At 37.5% G+C, this 16,250-nt stretch overlaps 2 protein-coding genes across 2 annotated transcripts; both read left to right on the top strand.

Annotated features, from left to right (window-relative positions):
* Window positions 1–802: 802 nt before the first annotated feature.
* LOC100345609 (olfactory receptor 4N2) lies at window positions 803–1,726 on the top strand. Its single transcript, XM_002717847.4, has one exon. The coding sequence runs from the start codon at window positions 803–805 to the stop codon at window positions 1,724–1,726; it is 924 nt and encodes a 307-aa protein (XP_002717893.2).
* A 9,579-nt stretch (window positions 1,727–11,305) lies between these two features.
* LOC100345868 (olfactory receptor 4K2-like) lies at window positions 11,306–12,265 on the top strand. The gene has a single exon (XM_002717848.2). The coding sequence runs from the start codon at window positions 11,306–11,308 to the stop codon at window positions 12,263–12,265; it is 960 nt and encodes a 319-aa protein (XP_002717894.2).
* The last annotated feature ends 3,985 nt before the right edge of the window (window positions 12,266–16,250 follow it).

Raw genomic sequence — 16,250 nt, 5'->3', positions numbered from 1 at the left:
TGGTTAAATAACATGAGGAATAGTGTTATGTTGTGTTTCTATATTTTGCTGTAGGTTAGCCATTTTTAAACTTTAAAAGAAATTCACCTCTGTATTAAAATGTTTCAGTATATACCTTAAATTATGCATATTTATTCATGAAGTATATAAGCTATTATACTGATACACATATATAAAAATATTGAAACATTTATTTTTCTATTAATTATATATTAACTATGCTGCTATCAGAACAGTAGGTTTGCTTACACCACCACTACAACAAAGTGGTCAACAATGCATATTACAACAGCTACTACAATACTAGCCAATAGAACATTTTCAGCCTTAAGATAATCTTATAAAAAAAATTTAAAAAAGATAATCTTACAAGATCACCAGTTTATATGTGGTCTGTCAATGACTGAAACATCATTAATAGATGCATGATTGTATATTCTCATAATTCAAAGGACCTTGATAATTGAAGTTGTATTCTATCTCTACTAAGAAACTTACCATGTAACTTATTAATTTAAGAATCACAAGGTGAAGGAGGCTAGATTACTAAGGTGTGTAACTGTTCTGTAAAAGGTCCTGGTTGAATGTGAATTAGACTGGCTCTGAGAACAGAAGTTTGCTTTTGTTTATTTTTTTTTTAATTTTGAGAAATTAAAAGCATAGTTTATCTAGGACGTTGGAGAGAATTGATGGGTATTGCTTTTAGTTAAATCAATAATTTTCTTGCTTGAAAGAATTAGTATCTAGATGAAAGACCTAGTAATAATAAACTCTGCTCCCTGATGCACTGCAGGCCAGGGAGATGGAGAGGAAAAACAGCACAGTGGTGACCGAATTCGTCCTCCTCGGCCTCACCCAGTCTCGAAATATTCAGCTCCTGGTCTTTGTGCTGATCTTCACCTTCTACTCCATCATCCTCCCTGGAAACTTCCTCATCATCCTCACCATCAGATCAGACCCCGGGCTCTCAGCCCCCCTCTACTTCTTCCTGGGCAACCTGGCCTTCCTGGATGCCTCCTACTCCTTCATCGTGGCTCCCAGGATGCTGGTGGACTTCCTCTCTGAGGAGAAGCTCATCTCCTACAGAGGCTGCATCACCCAGCTCTTCTTCCTGCACTTCCTGGGGGGAGGGGAAGGCCTCCTTCTGGTCGTGATGGCCTTTGACCGCTACGTCGCCATCTGCCGGCCTTTGCACTATGCAACCCTCATGAACCCCAGAGCCTGCTACTCCATGCTGTTGGCGCTGTGGCTTGGAGGCTTTCTCCATTCCATTATCCAGGTGGCCCTCATCCTGCGGTTGCCCTTCTGTGGCCCGAACAGGCTGGATAACTTCTTCTGTGATGTCCCGCAGGTCATCAAGCTGGCCTGCACGGACACCTTCGTGGTGGAGCTGCTGATGGTCTTCAACAGTGGCCTGATGACACTCCTGTGCTTCCTGGGGCTTCTGGCCTCCTACGCAGTCATCCTCTGCCGAGTGCGTGGGTCTTCTTCCGAGGGGAAAAAAAAGGCCATGTCCACGTGCAGCACCCATATCATTGTTATATTCCTCATGTTTGGGCCCGGCATCTTCATCTACACTCGCCCCTTCAGAGCTTTCCCAGCTGACAAGGTGGTTTCTCTCTTCCATACAGTGATCTTTCCTTTGTTGAATCCTGTAATCTACACGCTTCGCAACCAGGAAGTGAAAGCTTCCATGAAGAAGTTGTTTAATCAGCACAGAGCCTGAAAAAAGGGATAAAATAAGAATCTGTAGCATATCATCTGAAATCGATTCGCTTATTTCCAAAATACTGCCTTTATTAAACACTTCCCATTTTTCAGCTCTGTTCTATGCATTCGGTAAAACATTATTAAGGAGACAGATTAAGCCACTGCTTTCTTGGAAGTACAATCTAGAGGGAATTTAGAGCCATCAAGGTAGAAAAGAAGGGCATACTTTCAGGATGAATTTAGCTCTGGAGGAACTGGAATAAAAAGTGACGTCATAGACTGTGACCTTGGCTTGGGTTAACCAACTTACTTTTCTTCATCAAGCAAGACCTTCTAAAGATGCTGACATTTTGGCTGGTGTCTGGATAAGCTGAAGGAACCAATCATGAAAACAACTGGAGACAAGCATTCTAGACAAAGGGAACTAACTGGTAGTACAAAAACCTGAAGATGATAATAAACCTTGTGTGCTGGAAGAACATAACACTGTCCATGTTGGATAGAATAGAGTTAAAATTAGAGAAACTGGGGGTATCCAAGACATACAAAGTGGATATAGGTGTTTTAATTTTATTATAGTTTTAATAAAAGCCATTTTATGGCTTTAAACTACAGAGTTATGCCTCTTTTAGGTGCAACAGTGACATGGCTGCAAACTCAAGAATCTAAGCAGATATCAAAGAGCTGAAAAAAATCATTAAAAGGGATATATTAGTCATCTAAATATTTTGAACGCAACTTTCAATAATTCTTCCATAATTAGAGGAAGCAAATAAAAAGCTGGTTGTTTTAATTCCAAAGGTCATGGGAATATTTGACTTTCTTCTTTTCTGGCATTCTATGATTATTCCTAGCAAATTTTTATGACTCCAAACTTGTGTTCACTCTCAGTCTAATGATAACTGTCCTTCAGTGGGCCAGTCAGAATTTAGTGTCAGATACCAGAATCCATCCCAGTTATTGTAAACAGAACATGATTTAAATTAGGTGCTCACACAATGGCTAAAAAGTCTGGAAGAACAGACCAGGCATCCACAGATGACTCCCAGAACAGTGTCAGAGAATCAGCTGTAGTCTTAGCCATTTGTTGTTTGGAAAGACCATTACTTTTGCTTAGGATCACATGATGACTTAGAGCCACTGTGTACCTACCAAATATTCTGTAGTGAAATAGAAGCCTCTGCTGCTATTGCCTCTGCCTGATGAACAATCCAAATTCAAATCTCACATGGCTAGCATCCAAAAACACACAAAAAAACAAAAACAAACCCTGGAACTCAAATGCAACACAGTCTAGTATTAATTTTTTAAAAGCTTTTATTTATTTATTTGACAGGTAGAGTTACAGACAGTGAGAGGGAGAGACAGAGAGAAAGGTCTTCCTTCTGTTGGTTCACCCCCCCCCAGTGGCCGCTGTGGCTGGCGCACTGCGCTGATCCGAAGCCAGGAGCCAGGAGCCAGGTGCTTCCTCTTGGTCTCCCATGCAGGCGCAGGCGCCCAAGCACTTGGGCCATCCACCACTACCTTCCTGGGCCACAGCTGAGAGCTGGACTGGAAGAGGAGCAACCAGGACTAGAACCTGGCACCCATATGGGATGCCAGCGCCGAAGACGGAGGATTAGCCAAGTGAGCCACGGCGCCGGCCTAGGATTAATTTTTAATGTTTAACTTTTGATAATCAAAGATAAAATATTTCTGAATGTAAACCATGACAGGCAATAGTTAGACTATATAATAATATTCAGACCAAAGAAAGTAATCTCGATCACCAAAAAGTCCCCATTCTCAATCTTATTTATCATTTGGCTCCTGTCTCACTGAGAGAGCAGCAGAAGAAAATCACTAAAGCTCCTACCACTATAACTACTTTTCCATTGCGCCTGTGATTGGGTTTCCTGTAATCTCTCCTGGGGCTGAGTGTCCTCTTACAGCTCTTCTATGTCAGTCTCAATGAGTTTGCCTTGGCAAGGCCAGAACAAATGATTTTGTGGGCCTTTTAAGGTCCATGGGCCCCATGTTCCCTATCCCTGTTTGGATGCACCCTCCCCACTGACTTCCTTTCCCCACTATTTGTCTTATGAACTTCTTGCATTAGTGCGGTATATGACTGTATCTCCAGGATTCTCCACTTCTGTAGACTCCCCTCCACCTACATAGCATTTGTCTTTGATAGTTCTTCCTTAGCTACCCAGCTTTCTTAGTTTAAAATTACATCTACATATTAATAATCTCTATACTTCTATCTTCCCCATGTGCTCTAGGCTCCCTTACCCAAGAATCTATGCTGCTCCTACAGCTGCCCTTTCATTGTCATTATATCCCCTAAAGCACAATACTTCCAGCCTTGTCCTTGATCTCCTTACACCCTGCTTCCACTGCACCACAATTTCATTGTTCTAGTCTCTGCAGAGAAACCTTGGTTTCATAATATTTCAGGGGCATATCTCATATTCCACTACCAATCTGTTAGGAAGTCTGAATTTTCTCTTAACACCAGGATCATATTAGACAATTTCTCCCCTCAAATCACCATCATATCTTGTTTATGTTATGGCTTCAGGCTCTTGACTGGTTTCACTTTTTCCACTCTTACCTCATTTTAGTTTCTTTTCAGTGGAAGGTCAAGAATGAGCTGGTTGAAATTTGTCATATCATTTTCCCTTTTCAAAATTCTGTTATTTAAAGCATGGGCTACAGTCTTCCCTTAATATCTCTAAATAATCAACTGACTCCATCTATATGTACCAACCTCCTCTTTGACATCTAATCCTACCGCTTGTCATCTCACTTGCTCTGCCCCAGTGGTCTGCTATCCTTCATCATGCCAGGCTTGTTCTTGCCTCCCTACTTTGACTTGCTGTCCCCTCTGTAATGTGCCTCTCTGAGATGCTGGTATGATTCACTTATAATTCTTTCAGCTCTTTCCTCAAATGTCATCTTCCACATGAGGCCTTTCCTGACCACCCTTTTCACATTAGCTACCCATTTCCACAATACTTCATATTCTCCTTTGTCCATAGAACTTATCAACATGGAATTGCCATATGTTTAAAATAGTTATTTTGTCTTTTTCCATATAATACACAACTTTCATGAAAGCAGAGGTTTTTTTTTAATATTGTCTACTGTCTGGCCCAATGAATGTTAAACAAGTGAATGAGGGGCAGGCATTGTGGTGTAGCAGTTACAGCCACCACCTCTGACACTGGCATCCCATATGGGTGCCAATTGGTGTCCCAGTTTCTCTACTTCCAATTCAGCTTCCTTACTAACATACCTGGAAAAGCAGTGAAATATTGTCCAAGTTCTTGAGCCCCTGTCACCCGCATGGCAGACCCAGAAGAAGCTCCTGGCTCCTGGCTTCAGCCATGGTCACTGTGGCCATTTAAGGAGTGAATCGCCCTCCCTCTCTCTCTCTGTCTCTCTTTCTTTCTGTTACTCTTTGAAGTAAATAAATAAATCTTTTAAAAAATGAATTAAAGAATACTGTGAAAATTCCATCTGATTCCATCTCTCAGAAATACCTATGTTAAAATGTTGTCAATTTTGCATGTATAAACGTTATTTTTATAAAAATTTAGAATTTGTTCTCTTTTAAAACTATGGGCATGTAATAATAAGTAAATGTTGATTAATATAATTAATAAAATGTACATTACTCTGAGATTACTATCATGCAATTACCATATTTTGGATAATTATTTATTGGAATAATTCCCAGTCTGAATATTTAGATTTTTGCTGTTATAAATTGTTTATATAAAACTATTCCAAATAAAATTTACATACTTATTTTTCTATTTTCTGGGGTTGAATTTTTAGAAATATTACTACTGTATCACAGGAATAAACAATGATGTACATTGCCAAATTCTGTCATTTTTTTTGCTAACAATACATGAAATACCTATGCTATTTTCAACACTTTAATTGATCTTACCTTAATTTAAAAGCTTATCATTTTGAAAAGATAAAAAGTATATTTTTATTTATTATATCTTTAAATATTGATGATAGTAACATCTATTAATTAAGTGCATTTTATGTGTTTAGTTTCCATGTGAATTTCTTACTTTTAAAAATAGTGTGGCCAGTTTATCCATTTGATTCGTAACACCTGTAGACATGAAGTAAATAAACACTGTCATTTATGTATAAAAGTCTCAACCAGTTCTTCAAATTAAACCAGAATTCCTGCTTTTGATCATCAGTGGGATTTGCAAAGGAAGAGACAATAATTGAAAATATTGAATGATTATAAATTTAAAAATTTAAACATAAAATGAGTCAAAGAAGAATTCACAACAGAAATTTAAAAGTATTTTTAAATAAAAATATAAAAATGACATATCAAAATTTATGATAAGAATACAAATAAATGCTTAAAGAAAAATAAACAAAGAGTTAGAAATAGAACCTCCATAGGATCCAGAAATTCCGCTATAGGTAAACATACAAAGAAAAGGAGATTAGCATGTTAAAGAGACACGTGTACTCCCATGTTTACTGCAGCATTTCTCATGCCAAGCCACAGTATGGAATCAACTTATACACTCCGCTGGTGGATGAATGGATAAAGAGCACGTGCTTACATATACCATTGGAGTAACACTCAGTGGTAAAAACAACATTGCCTCAATGTGGGTGAGCTTGGAGGATATTGTGTTGAGTGAAACCAGTCAGGCATAGCAAGAAAATTACTGCGTGTTTCCACTTATCTGTGCAAGCCTAAAAAGTTGATCTCATAAAATTATAAATTAGACTAGAGAATTAGCAGAGGCTGCAAAGGGGGCTGGGAAGAGGGAGTGGTAGGAGGATGATTAATGGGCACAGGGGTGCAGTTGGATGGGAGGAGTAATTTCTAATGTTCTGCAGCACAATGAGGCAACTGATTAAAAAAAGCTAATTGTGTCTACAACAGGTAGGAGGGAGGATTCTGCAGTTCCCGACACAAATGACAAATGATTTGAGGTGATGGATATGCTCATCTGACCCCACCCTTCTGGCATGCTCAAGTCCCTCTGGAATTCCAGGAACTTGAATAATCTCTCTTTTCATGCTGTCTCATAGTTGACATGTGCTTTATTCATCCCTATTCTTTTTTTTCTACTTCAACTGTGCATTTTCAATGAGCTTGGCTTTGAGCTGACAAATTCTTTTTTGAATTTATTCTATTCTTATTGATGCCTTCTATCACATTTTTAATTTTGCTTAGTATATTGTTAAATTGTAGGATTTCTGCTTAATTACTTATATGTCTATCAAATCTCTGTTGGAATATTGGATTATTTCTCTGTGCTCTCTTGACTCTTGCTGAGTTTCCTTGAAACAACGATTTTTCTCCATCTCAGCATTTGGAGATCTCAATTCCTAGATGATTCAGTTCTGGTACCCTATTTGCCCTGTGGCTGATGTCACGGTTCCTGGAAGTTCCTGGTACTTGTTGGAGTATGACGTCTTGTGCACATTGAAGAACTAGCTTTGTTAATCTGCTTTTATTTGTCTTTCTAGAAGTCTGTTCTGTTGAGGTGGATTATGGCCTATCTGTAGCTGAGATGGGTTCATTGTTGATGCTGCACCTGTCAGCCACTGATGATGCTGGCTGGGGTATAGGACTGCTCAACCAGGACCGTGAACGCCACTGGGCACTATGCAGGTTCAGAGGCCCTTTCTGCAGCTGCTGGTCTGGTTTCCATACCTCTTATGAAGGTGGCTTGGTATGTGTACAGCTGTTCACACAGTGTCTCTGCAGTGAGGTGGTCACTGGAGCTTCCTACTCAGCAGCCATTTGGCTCCACCTCCATTTTAAAAAGTGATTTATTTATTTTATTTGAAAGGCAGAGTGACAGAAGTGAAACCAGGCACTCTGATGTGGAACACAAGCATCTTAACTTTTAGGAAAAATGCCTGCTCTCTCTTGCTCTAATTTTTAATAAAAAGTATTTGAGAGGCAAACAGAGAGAAAAGGAAAGACAGCCAGAGAGAGGGAGCTCCATATGCTGGTTCATTCCCCAAATATGTGCAGTGGCTCCTGCCCATGATCAAACCTGATAGTTAGGAATTCAGCCCCGGTCTCCCCTGTAGGTGGCAGAGGTCAGGCACCTCAGCCTCACTACTGCACCCAGAATCTGCATTTTTGGGAAACTGGAGTATTGAGCCCAGACACTCCACAATAAGACATGGGTGTCTCATCTGGCAAATGCCTACTCTTGAGCCAATATTTTAAATGTGTAATCAGAAACTTCGATGTGTGATCTTAATACATAACTCTTACCCTAAGCAAGTGTTCGTTGGGGGTAAATTGCTATAACCTAAAAGAATAACTTTCCAACTGTGGGGTTTTGGACAGTGGGGATAAAGATGGGGACATTTCCATATTCAAAGGAATAACTTGGTGCCCCTCGTATTCCCCTAAGTGATGGCTTAAATGCCTCCATTCCCTAGGCCAGTTCCAGTTGTACCCTTTTCTCTAATGAGTGCTACTACATTATGGACATGCATGCTCACTTTAAATAGCAAAGACACACTCCATAGTTCTTGTTGCAACTCTGTGAAAAGTCAGTTCAACATTAATAATTCCCACTGCAAGTAGGTTATAGTGTCCAATCCCTGATCTCCTACATGGCACTGCCTTCTAAGAGTTCTATAAAAGGCAGAAGAAAATGCATATCCATACTCCAGGCTTCTGACACTTACTAAAGACCTCAGGTTTTCAGTGGGCTTGCAAATCTCAGAGGATATGGTGTTTTTGATTTTTGGCTGGCTAACTGGTAGGTTAAATGCTGAACATGAGAGAAAGGATCTTGAGAAACAGTTGTGGCTTTTATTCTTTATGTTGCACAAAATAATAAGCATTTATTTAATAGTTATATAAAGTAAAAATAATGATGAGTGGTATAGAAAAAGTACAAATAACTTGGAAACCTAACGATGAATAGTTCTAATAAGTAGGGATTAGAGTTGCCTTTCTGGAAATGAAGGTGAGAGAAAAAAACCAATTATTTAGTTACTTACAGTGATATACTTGGATATAATTTTAATAAAATATTATGATTGCACATTTAATTAGGCATAAAAATTGTTCCTGTTTAAAATTATTGTTAAAATTAAAATCTGAATATTTCCTCTATTCTATGTGAAGTTGAGAATTTTCAATGTATTTAATGTAAAAGGAACTTACATCATTTCATATGAAAAGAGTAATCTAGAGAAATGTAATTTAATGACTTCAAAATATAATTCACTGATGAAAATTTGTTAGTCTTATAGGCAAACACAATGAAAGACTAAAAGGATAAATTAAAATCATGGATCCATTAACTCTAACTTAAAATATTAAAAAATACAAGGATGAAATTATTTTGACAACACAATCTTTTTCTAAATCTCTAAACTGCAACTAGATTAAAATTTTAATGTAAATATTAACTAAATAAAACAGTGATTATTCCTGAACAGCATTCTTAAGTTTGGATTTTGAAATCTAAATAGTCCTTGAATGTTACCCAGCAAATGTGCTTCAAGCTTTTAAATATACCACCAAATTTATTTCCCATAAGAGGCCAAATCTTATAGAAGCTACTGAGATAGGATCAAGAGCAAGAACACCTTAACCCTTCTCAACTGCTTGACAAAAGTTCAATTTTAAGAAATCTTTTTTGATAAATTTTTAAAGTATTTATTAAAATTTATAACATGAGGCAAATTATATGAAAAATTTTGCTGAAGGTAACACAAAATTTAGATCGAGTGTTCACTTCAGAGTGAATTAAGGATGGAGTAATAAACTATGGTAATTGTGGAATGCAATTAATTTTTAGGACTTTTCCTTTTGCACTGTGACAATTTAAAAATGCATCAGGGGTGTTTATGTTCCTTTCATTATTTTCCTACTTCCAGCTGGACTGTGAAATTTGCTAAGACAACAATTACTATGATCCTTTTTCTCTTAAGTCAGAATGTGGACTCAATCAAAAAATTTTGATAGCTATACACAAATTAGCCAAAATTGCCTTGGAATATTTATTTTTATTTTTTATTGTAAATCAGTTAAGCTTTTTTCTTTAAACTACATACCATGATACCAATTTCCTGAAAATAGCAGCCAGCTGACATCAGTTAATTCAGAAAAAATAGACTACCTATTAATAAAATTTATTGTTTTATTGAATTGATAAATGCCAGAACAGTTAAATCTAAATATGAATATTGACCATCATGGTCAGTAGTTTCAGATTTTTATAATGTGAGTTTTCTGTTATTTATTTATCTTAAAATTTTATTAGACATATTTAATCTTTCCAGTGAACTTAAATAATATTTATACATATTTTATAAAGAACAAATAATGATGATATTTTATAAAGTACAAAGATAATGTTACATCACAGAATTAGATATAATAAAAATGTCGATTAATAATTATACTACCATATACTCTGGTTTCTCTTCAGATCGTATAAATAATTATACTACCATAAATAGATTCAATATTCAAATGGGCCAAGTGAGAAATCTCAATTAATGTAGTGTACAGGGGGGGCCATAGAGTTTTACATGTGAAAAAAAGAAATTCAACTATAAAAATAAATGATTTTCATGATATAGAGATATGTATAAATACTTGAACTAAAACTTTTTTAATTACTGAATTAACTTTAGTCTGGATATGTAATTAAAGGCTTAAATTTCATTAGATATCTGGAAGAGTAAACTCTACCTAGGTGCAAAATTATCTGTCATTCACTGGAATTAATTTTCATTTTTTTTGTATCACACTGTTGACTATTTGACAAAGATATTCATAACATATAGGAAATAAATTTTTTAAGACTTAGAAAGTATTGTAAATGTAATCTTGAAAAATGATTCTGTGTCCTTAAGGTATATTTAATTTTTTCTAGTTTAAAATAATTAGTACTGTTTGGGTAGCAAGGACACAAGAATCAAGCAAGGGAGTCTATTTTCAAAAAAAAAATGTTTTTAGGAGAACATAAAATAATAAACGTTGAGAGTAACTCTCATTTGTTACAAGAATGTCTTCTGGTAATCATTAGTTTTATGGAATTAATGAATTAAAAAGCAAGTGATTGATCACTCACACAGGATATTAAATGAGTCTCCTGTAATCGCTAAATTAAAATGTCAATCAAATCCAGTGTTCAACAATAATTGTCTCAATGTAATTGCATGCTTTTGGTAATAGAAAATCTTTGACACTTCAATCATTATTTTTATTTGTGTGCCACATTCAGGAGAGCACACAAACTTTCTGTAAACTTGCTGCATAAATAAGCATTCAGCAACTGTTTAGGTTGTAATCAGCCCCATGTATTAATGTGTGGCCATGTGATATGGACAACCTCCTGGTTTTGAATAGCACCTGTACGTGTTGTATTTTTCAAGTGATATCTGGTAGCAATCATTAAATAGTTCCAAAGAATACTGCTAAGGTTTTAATTTTAATTGTATTCTAAACAACCATGCTCTGGTGAGTTATTAGCAGATACCATAATTGTTTCCTATATAGGTGTGTAAGTATGAAACTTATCCAGCCCAATAATTTTGTCCCTTCTTATACAGAGTCTGCAGATTCATGGAGACGTTCAACCATTCCAGAATATCTGAATTTGTGCTACTTGGGCTTACTGATTCTCCTGAGCTCGAGATATTCCTCTTTGTGGTATTTTCCCTTTTCTACTTAATAACCATGTTGGGTAACTGCCTGATTTTGCTGACAGTCCTATTCACCTCACAGCTTCACTCTCCCATGTACTTCCTGCTCAGCAACCTGTCTCTCATTGACATGTGCCTGTCCTCCTTTGCCACACCGAAGATGATCCTGGATTTCTTTGCTGAGAGCAAGACCATCTCTTTTGGGGGCTGCATTTCACAGATCTTTTTCTTGCACCTCTTCACTGGGACAGAGATTGTGCTGCTGATCTCCATGTCTTTTGACAGGTATATTGCCATATGTAAACCTCTGCTTTATTCAACAATTATGAGCCAAAAAGTGTGTGTTGGGCTTGTGGTAGCTTCTTGGACAGTGGGCTTCCTGCATACACTGAGTCAGTTAATTTTTACCCTCTATTTGCCCTTCTGTGGTCCTAATGTAATAGACAGCTTCTTCTGTGATCTTCCTTTGGTCATCCAGCTTGCTTGTGTAGATACATATGTGCTTGGGATCTTCATGATCTCCTCTAGTGGTGCCATTGCTCTTGTGAGTTTTCTGCTTTTGCTCACCTCCTACATCATTGTTCTTGTCACTATCAGGGACCACTCCTCCTCAGGATCATCAAAAGCTTTCTCTACCTGTACTGCACATTTCATAGTTGTGCTAATGTTCTTTGGTCCCTGCATCTTCATTTATGTGTGGCCTTTCACAAGCTTCCTGGTAGACAAAATTCTCTCTGTTTTCTATACCATCTTCACCCCCTTTCTGAATCCGCTTATCTACACTTTGAGAAATCAAGACGTGAAGACAGCAATCAAGAAAAAGCTAAGTAAACAGTCTTCCATTATTAGGAAAACTACTAAAAGATATCCAGTGCAATAAATAGTGGCCTCCTATTTGAGATGTATTATGACCAGTTTGCTTTTAGAGCAATCAAAATTTTGCCTTTCAAGTCATTTAGCTTAAATTCAGGAAAACAAGCTGGGATGAGAAATGGGCACTGTTTTTCTAAAAGTTAGTGCAATGTTTTGCAAGCCATTTGAGAGTATAGATCCATTTGGCAATCCATTTAAATTTAAAGGTTATTTTTCATGTGTTATCAAAATTGTGAACATCAATTCAGGGATTTTTTTTTTATTTTTTTGACAGGCAGAGTGGACAGTGAGAAAGAGAGAGAGACAGAGAGAAAGGTCTTCCTTTTGCCGTTGATTCACCCTCCAATGGCCGCCGCGGCTGGCGCGCTGCGGCCGGCGCACCGCGCTGATCCGATGGCAGGAGCCAGGAGCAAGGTGCTTTTCCTGGTCTCCCATGGGGTGCAGGGCCCAAGCACCTGGGCCATCCTCCACTGCACTCCCTGGCCACAGCAGAGAGCTGGCCTGGAAGAGGGGCAACAGGGACAGAATCCGGTGCCCCAACCGGGACTAGAACCCGGTGTGCCGGCGCCGCTAGGCGGAGGATTAGCCTAGTGAGCCGCGGCGCCGGCCCAATTCAGGGATTTATAAGACTTCTGAGTCCTGGCCTGAAGCGCCGGCATCCCATATCGGCGCTAGTTCTAGTCCCAGCTGCTCCTCTTCCAATCCAGCTCTCCGCTACGGCCTGGGAAAGCAGTAGAAGGTGGCCCAAGTGCTTGGGCCCCGGCATCCACATGGGAGACCTGGAAAAAGCTCCTGGCTCCTGGCTTCGGATCAGTGCAGTCCAGCTGTTGCAGCTCTCCTCTTTAACCCAGAACACACTCCCACTCAGCCACACAGCTCTGTGGTTCTCTGATGGTGTTCACTTCAATTTAGAACTTTAATAAGGAGTTTGAGGTATAGTATTTTTTTCATAACTGATATCATGAAGAGATTCTTTTGAATAATTTTGAGCAATGGGTTCAATTGCCTGAATTCTGAGTCACCTTGAACGTAAGAGAATAGTTTGGAGGTCTGAAATTTAACAATACAGGTTCTTTTTGAATGTTTCACATTTATTTATTTTCATTTTATTTGAAAGTCAGAGGAGAGACAGATGAAAAGAAATCTTTCATTCTTGGTTCACTTCCCACATGCCTACAAGAGCCAGGGCTCTCTAGGATGAAGCCAGGAGCCAGAAACTGAACCCAGGTCTCCAGCGTAGGGTTAGAGACCCAAGCATGTGAGCCATCATCTGCTGTCTACCAACATGTGTATTAGCAGGAAGCTGGATCAGAAGCGTGGTAGCTAAGATTCAAACATACCAAGCAGCAATTTAACTACTGTACCACTTACCCATCCCAGTAAAGTTATTTAGTAACTTTAGTGTCACTGTCTCACTTGGTAATCAATATAGAAAATAATCGAATGATCCAAAATGCATCCTGTTTTTAAGCAGTATGCTTTGGAAGAACAAATACCTTCAAGGCAAATGACTAGCATATAAAATTTGGTATTTTAATTTGATGATTTATGTAAGACTATAGCTCATTTTGACCTATAATGCTTAGTGTGACAGAGCATGGAAGAATGACTACAGTTCACTTAACTTAGCAGGTGTTTTCTGAGCAAATATAGGAGCTCTAATGTTCCACTCATAGTAGAAAAATGTTAATTACTCTGATCTCACTAGTATACACTTACTGAAATTAAAAATTTTTTTTAACATTTAAGGAAATGGCAATGCTAGCTAACTGGATTTGATCTTCACACATTGAATCCATGTGTTAAGATTCAATTAAAATTCTAAAAGACATACAACAGAAAAGGAATTAGGACATTTTCAAATTTCTCATTGCTAATATGGAGAATGACAGCATTAGGTGAGATTGCCTGCTGTTTTGAAATACTGATGGATTGTGTCTCCATGAATTAACTGAAATGTGTGAAAAGATTTCTGGACATAGTCTGTCATCATAGATGGTGACACTTGTGGGAAAACAAAAAGTCCTTGCCTTGCAAAGAGAGAAGTAGCATCACTGGGTCCTCTTACTCATCTTGAACATTGCAGGTCTTAACATGCTTCAACACAAAAAGCTTCTAAACCATATGTTCAACAGAGGAAATGAAATAATGTGTAGAAGTTTATGAAGAAATGCACCTTTGAGCTAACAATAAATACACATTAAAATGTTTAATTGACACAAAATAACTCCATGTACTCATAGGGTATAGTGTATTATTTTGACGTGTGTATATAATGTGCAGTGATCAAGTTAAACTCGTATTTTTAATTTAAAATAGTTCATTTTTAAACCAAATTGTAAACCCTTCTTGCCCCATCAGTCAGACAAAAGCAAAAAAGGGTAAGATGTAAATTTACTTTCACCTCATTCCTATTCCTCAGTAAAATGTGTCATTGTTTTTAAGTGTATAAACACCTGAGTCTCAAAGTATCAGTCTTTAGTTCGGTAATTCTTTGTTGAGTGTCTGATGTGTTTCAGGTTTTGGCTGGCTGCTGGAGACCTGTGAAAGTTGGAGATTTGTTTCTCTGTCCCACAAGGACATGTATCCAGCAATTAGCCAGGATCAGGCTGTAGTGGGCTTGCTTTCCAGCCACATCACATTCCTATTCTGCAACCTTGAATAAATGTATTAATGCTCCCAAGCCAATTTCTTCACCTATAAAAGTTTAACCATTGGTAATACTGTAAAACAAAAACATTTGTAATATACTTAGCAATACTTGATATGAATTAATACTAACTGGTAGTGTTATTAATGTGTTAGTTATGCAGGAGAGCTCTTGGATTAGAAAGGAAATAGAGTTGCTTACTTGAACTGAAATGGGATGATTTTATGTGGTAATAGGGTATGTCAACTTACTTAACATTAACTAATGTGAAAACATTCTATCTGTGCCAATTATTATTATTCATATGAGCATTTCTGTAGTTAAAGTTGTCCTTTGTGTATTTTAAAAAAGAAGTATTATATTTTGAGGGTTCCTTATTTTAAGTTAAAATATATTTCAAGATTGCATGAAAGGGTAAAAATAGTAAATGAACTATGTTCAATAGGTCAGGATCTTATTTTATAACAATAATGTCATCAAATGAAATAAACATGGTTGAAAATCTGAACTATTTTCATGTTTCTGCTTTGCATCTTTTCTTCCCATTCAAAAGATAACAGTGGAACTGCTTAAATTTCTTATATAATGTGATTTACTAGTAATATTGACTGGGGAATGGAAGGTGGTTAATTTTTAGCTATTCAGTTTAAAATAAAGCACATTAGTAAGCATTTCTTCTATAGGCAGAAAGGTTTTTTCTTGATTTTTTAAAGATTTATTTTATTTATTTGAAAGACAAGAGTTACAGAGAGAGAGAGAGAGAGAGAGAGAGAAGAAAGAGAGAGGGTTCCCATCCATTGGTTCACTCCCCAGATGACTACAAAGGCCTAAGCTGAGCCGATCTGAGCCAGGAACCAGGAGCTTCTTCCGGGTCGCCCATGTGGATACAGGGGCCCAAGGACTTGGGCCATCTTCTGCTGCTTTCCCAGGTGCATTAGCAGGGAACTGGATTGGAAGTGTAGCTTCCAGGACTCCCATATGGGATGTAAGCACTGCTGGTCAGGGCTTTAACCCACTGTGCCACAGTGCTGGTTCCCCTTTTCTTGATTCTTGAAAATATAAATAGATTATTTATTTGGAGACATGATAGAAAGTACTTTTGAGGAAACTGTCAAAACTGGAATCAAAAAGTTATAGTATCAAATCAGATACTTTATCTAATAGATTTATTTTTTGTATAAATTAATTTTCTAAAATTTTATTTAAAGCATACAAATTTCATGTATTCCATATATACAGATTTAGAAACATAGTGATACTTCTCACCCCACCCTACCTGCCCTCCCGCCCATGCTCCAACCCTTCTTCCTCTTCCTTTCCTATTCACACTCTTAATTTTTAC

The sequence above is a fragment of the Oryctolagus cuniculus genome, chromosome 12 (genome assembly GCF_051225735.1).
Source record: "Oryctolagus cuniculus isolate XC-2025 breed Fujian yellow rabbit chromosome 12, ASM5122573v1, whole genome shotgun sequence".
NCBI lineage: Eukaryota > Metazoa > Chordata > Mammalia > Lagomorpha > Leporidae > Oryctolagus > Oryctolagus cuniculus.
Note: the sequence above shows the minus strand (reverse complement) of the source record. Positions and strands in the feature narration are given on the sequence as shown.

Excerpts from the sequence above, each read along its gene's own strand:
- LOC100345868 (XM_002717848.2), top strand. The coding sequence starts at position 11,306 with ATGGAGACGTTCAACCATTCCAGAATATCTGAATTTGTGCTACTTGGG.
- LOC100345609 (XM_002717847.4), top strand. The coding sequence starts at position 803 with ATGGAGAGGAAAAACAGCACAGTGGTGACCGAATTCGTCCTCCTCGGC.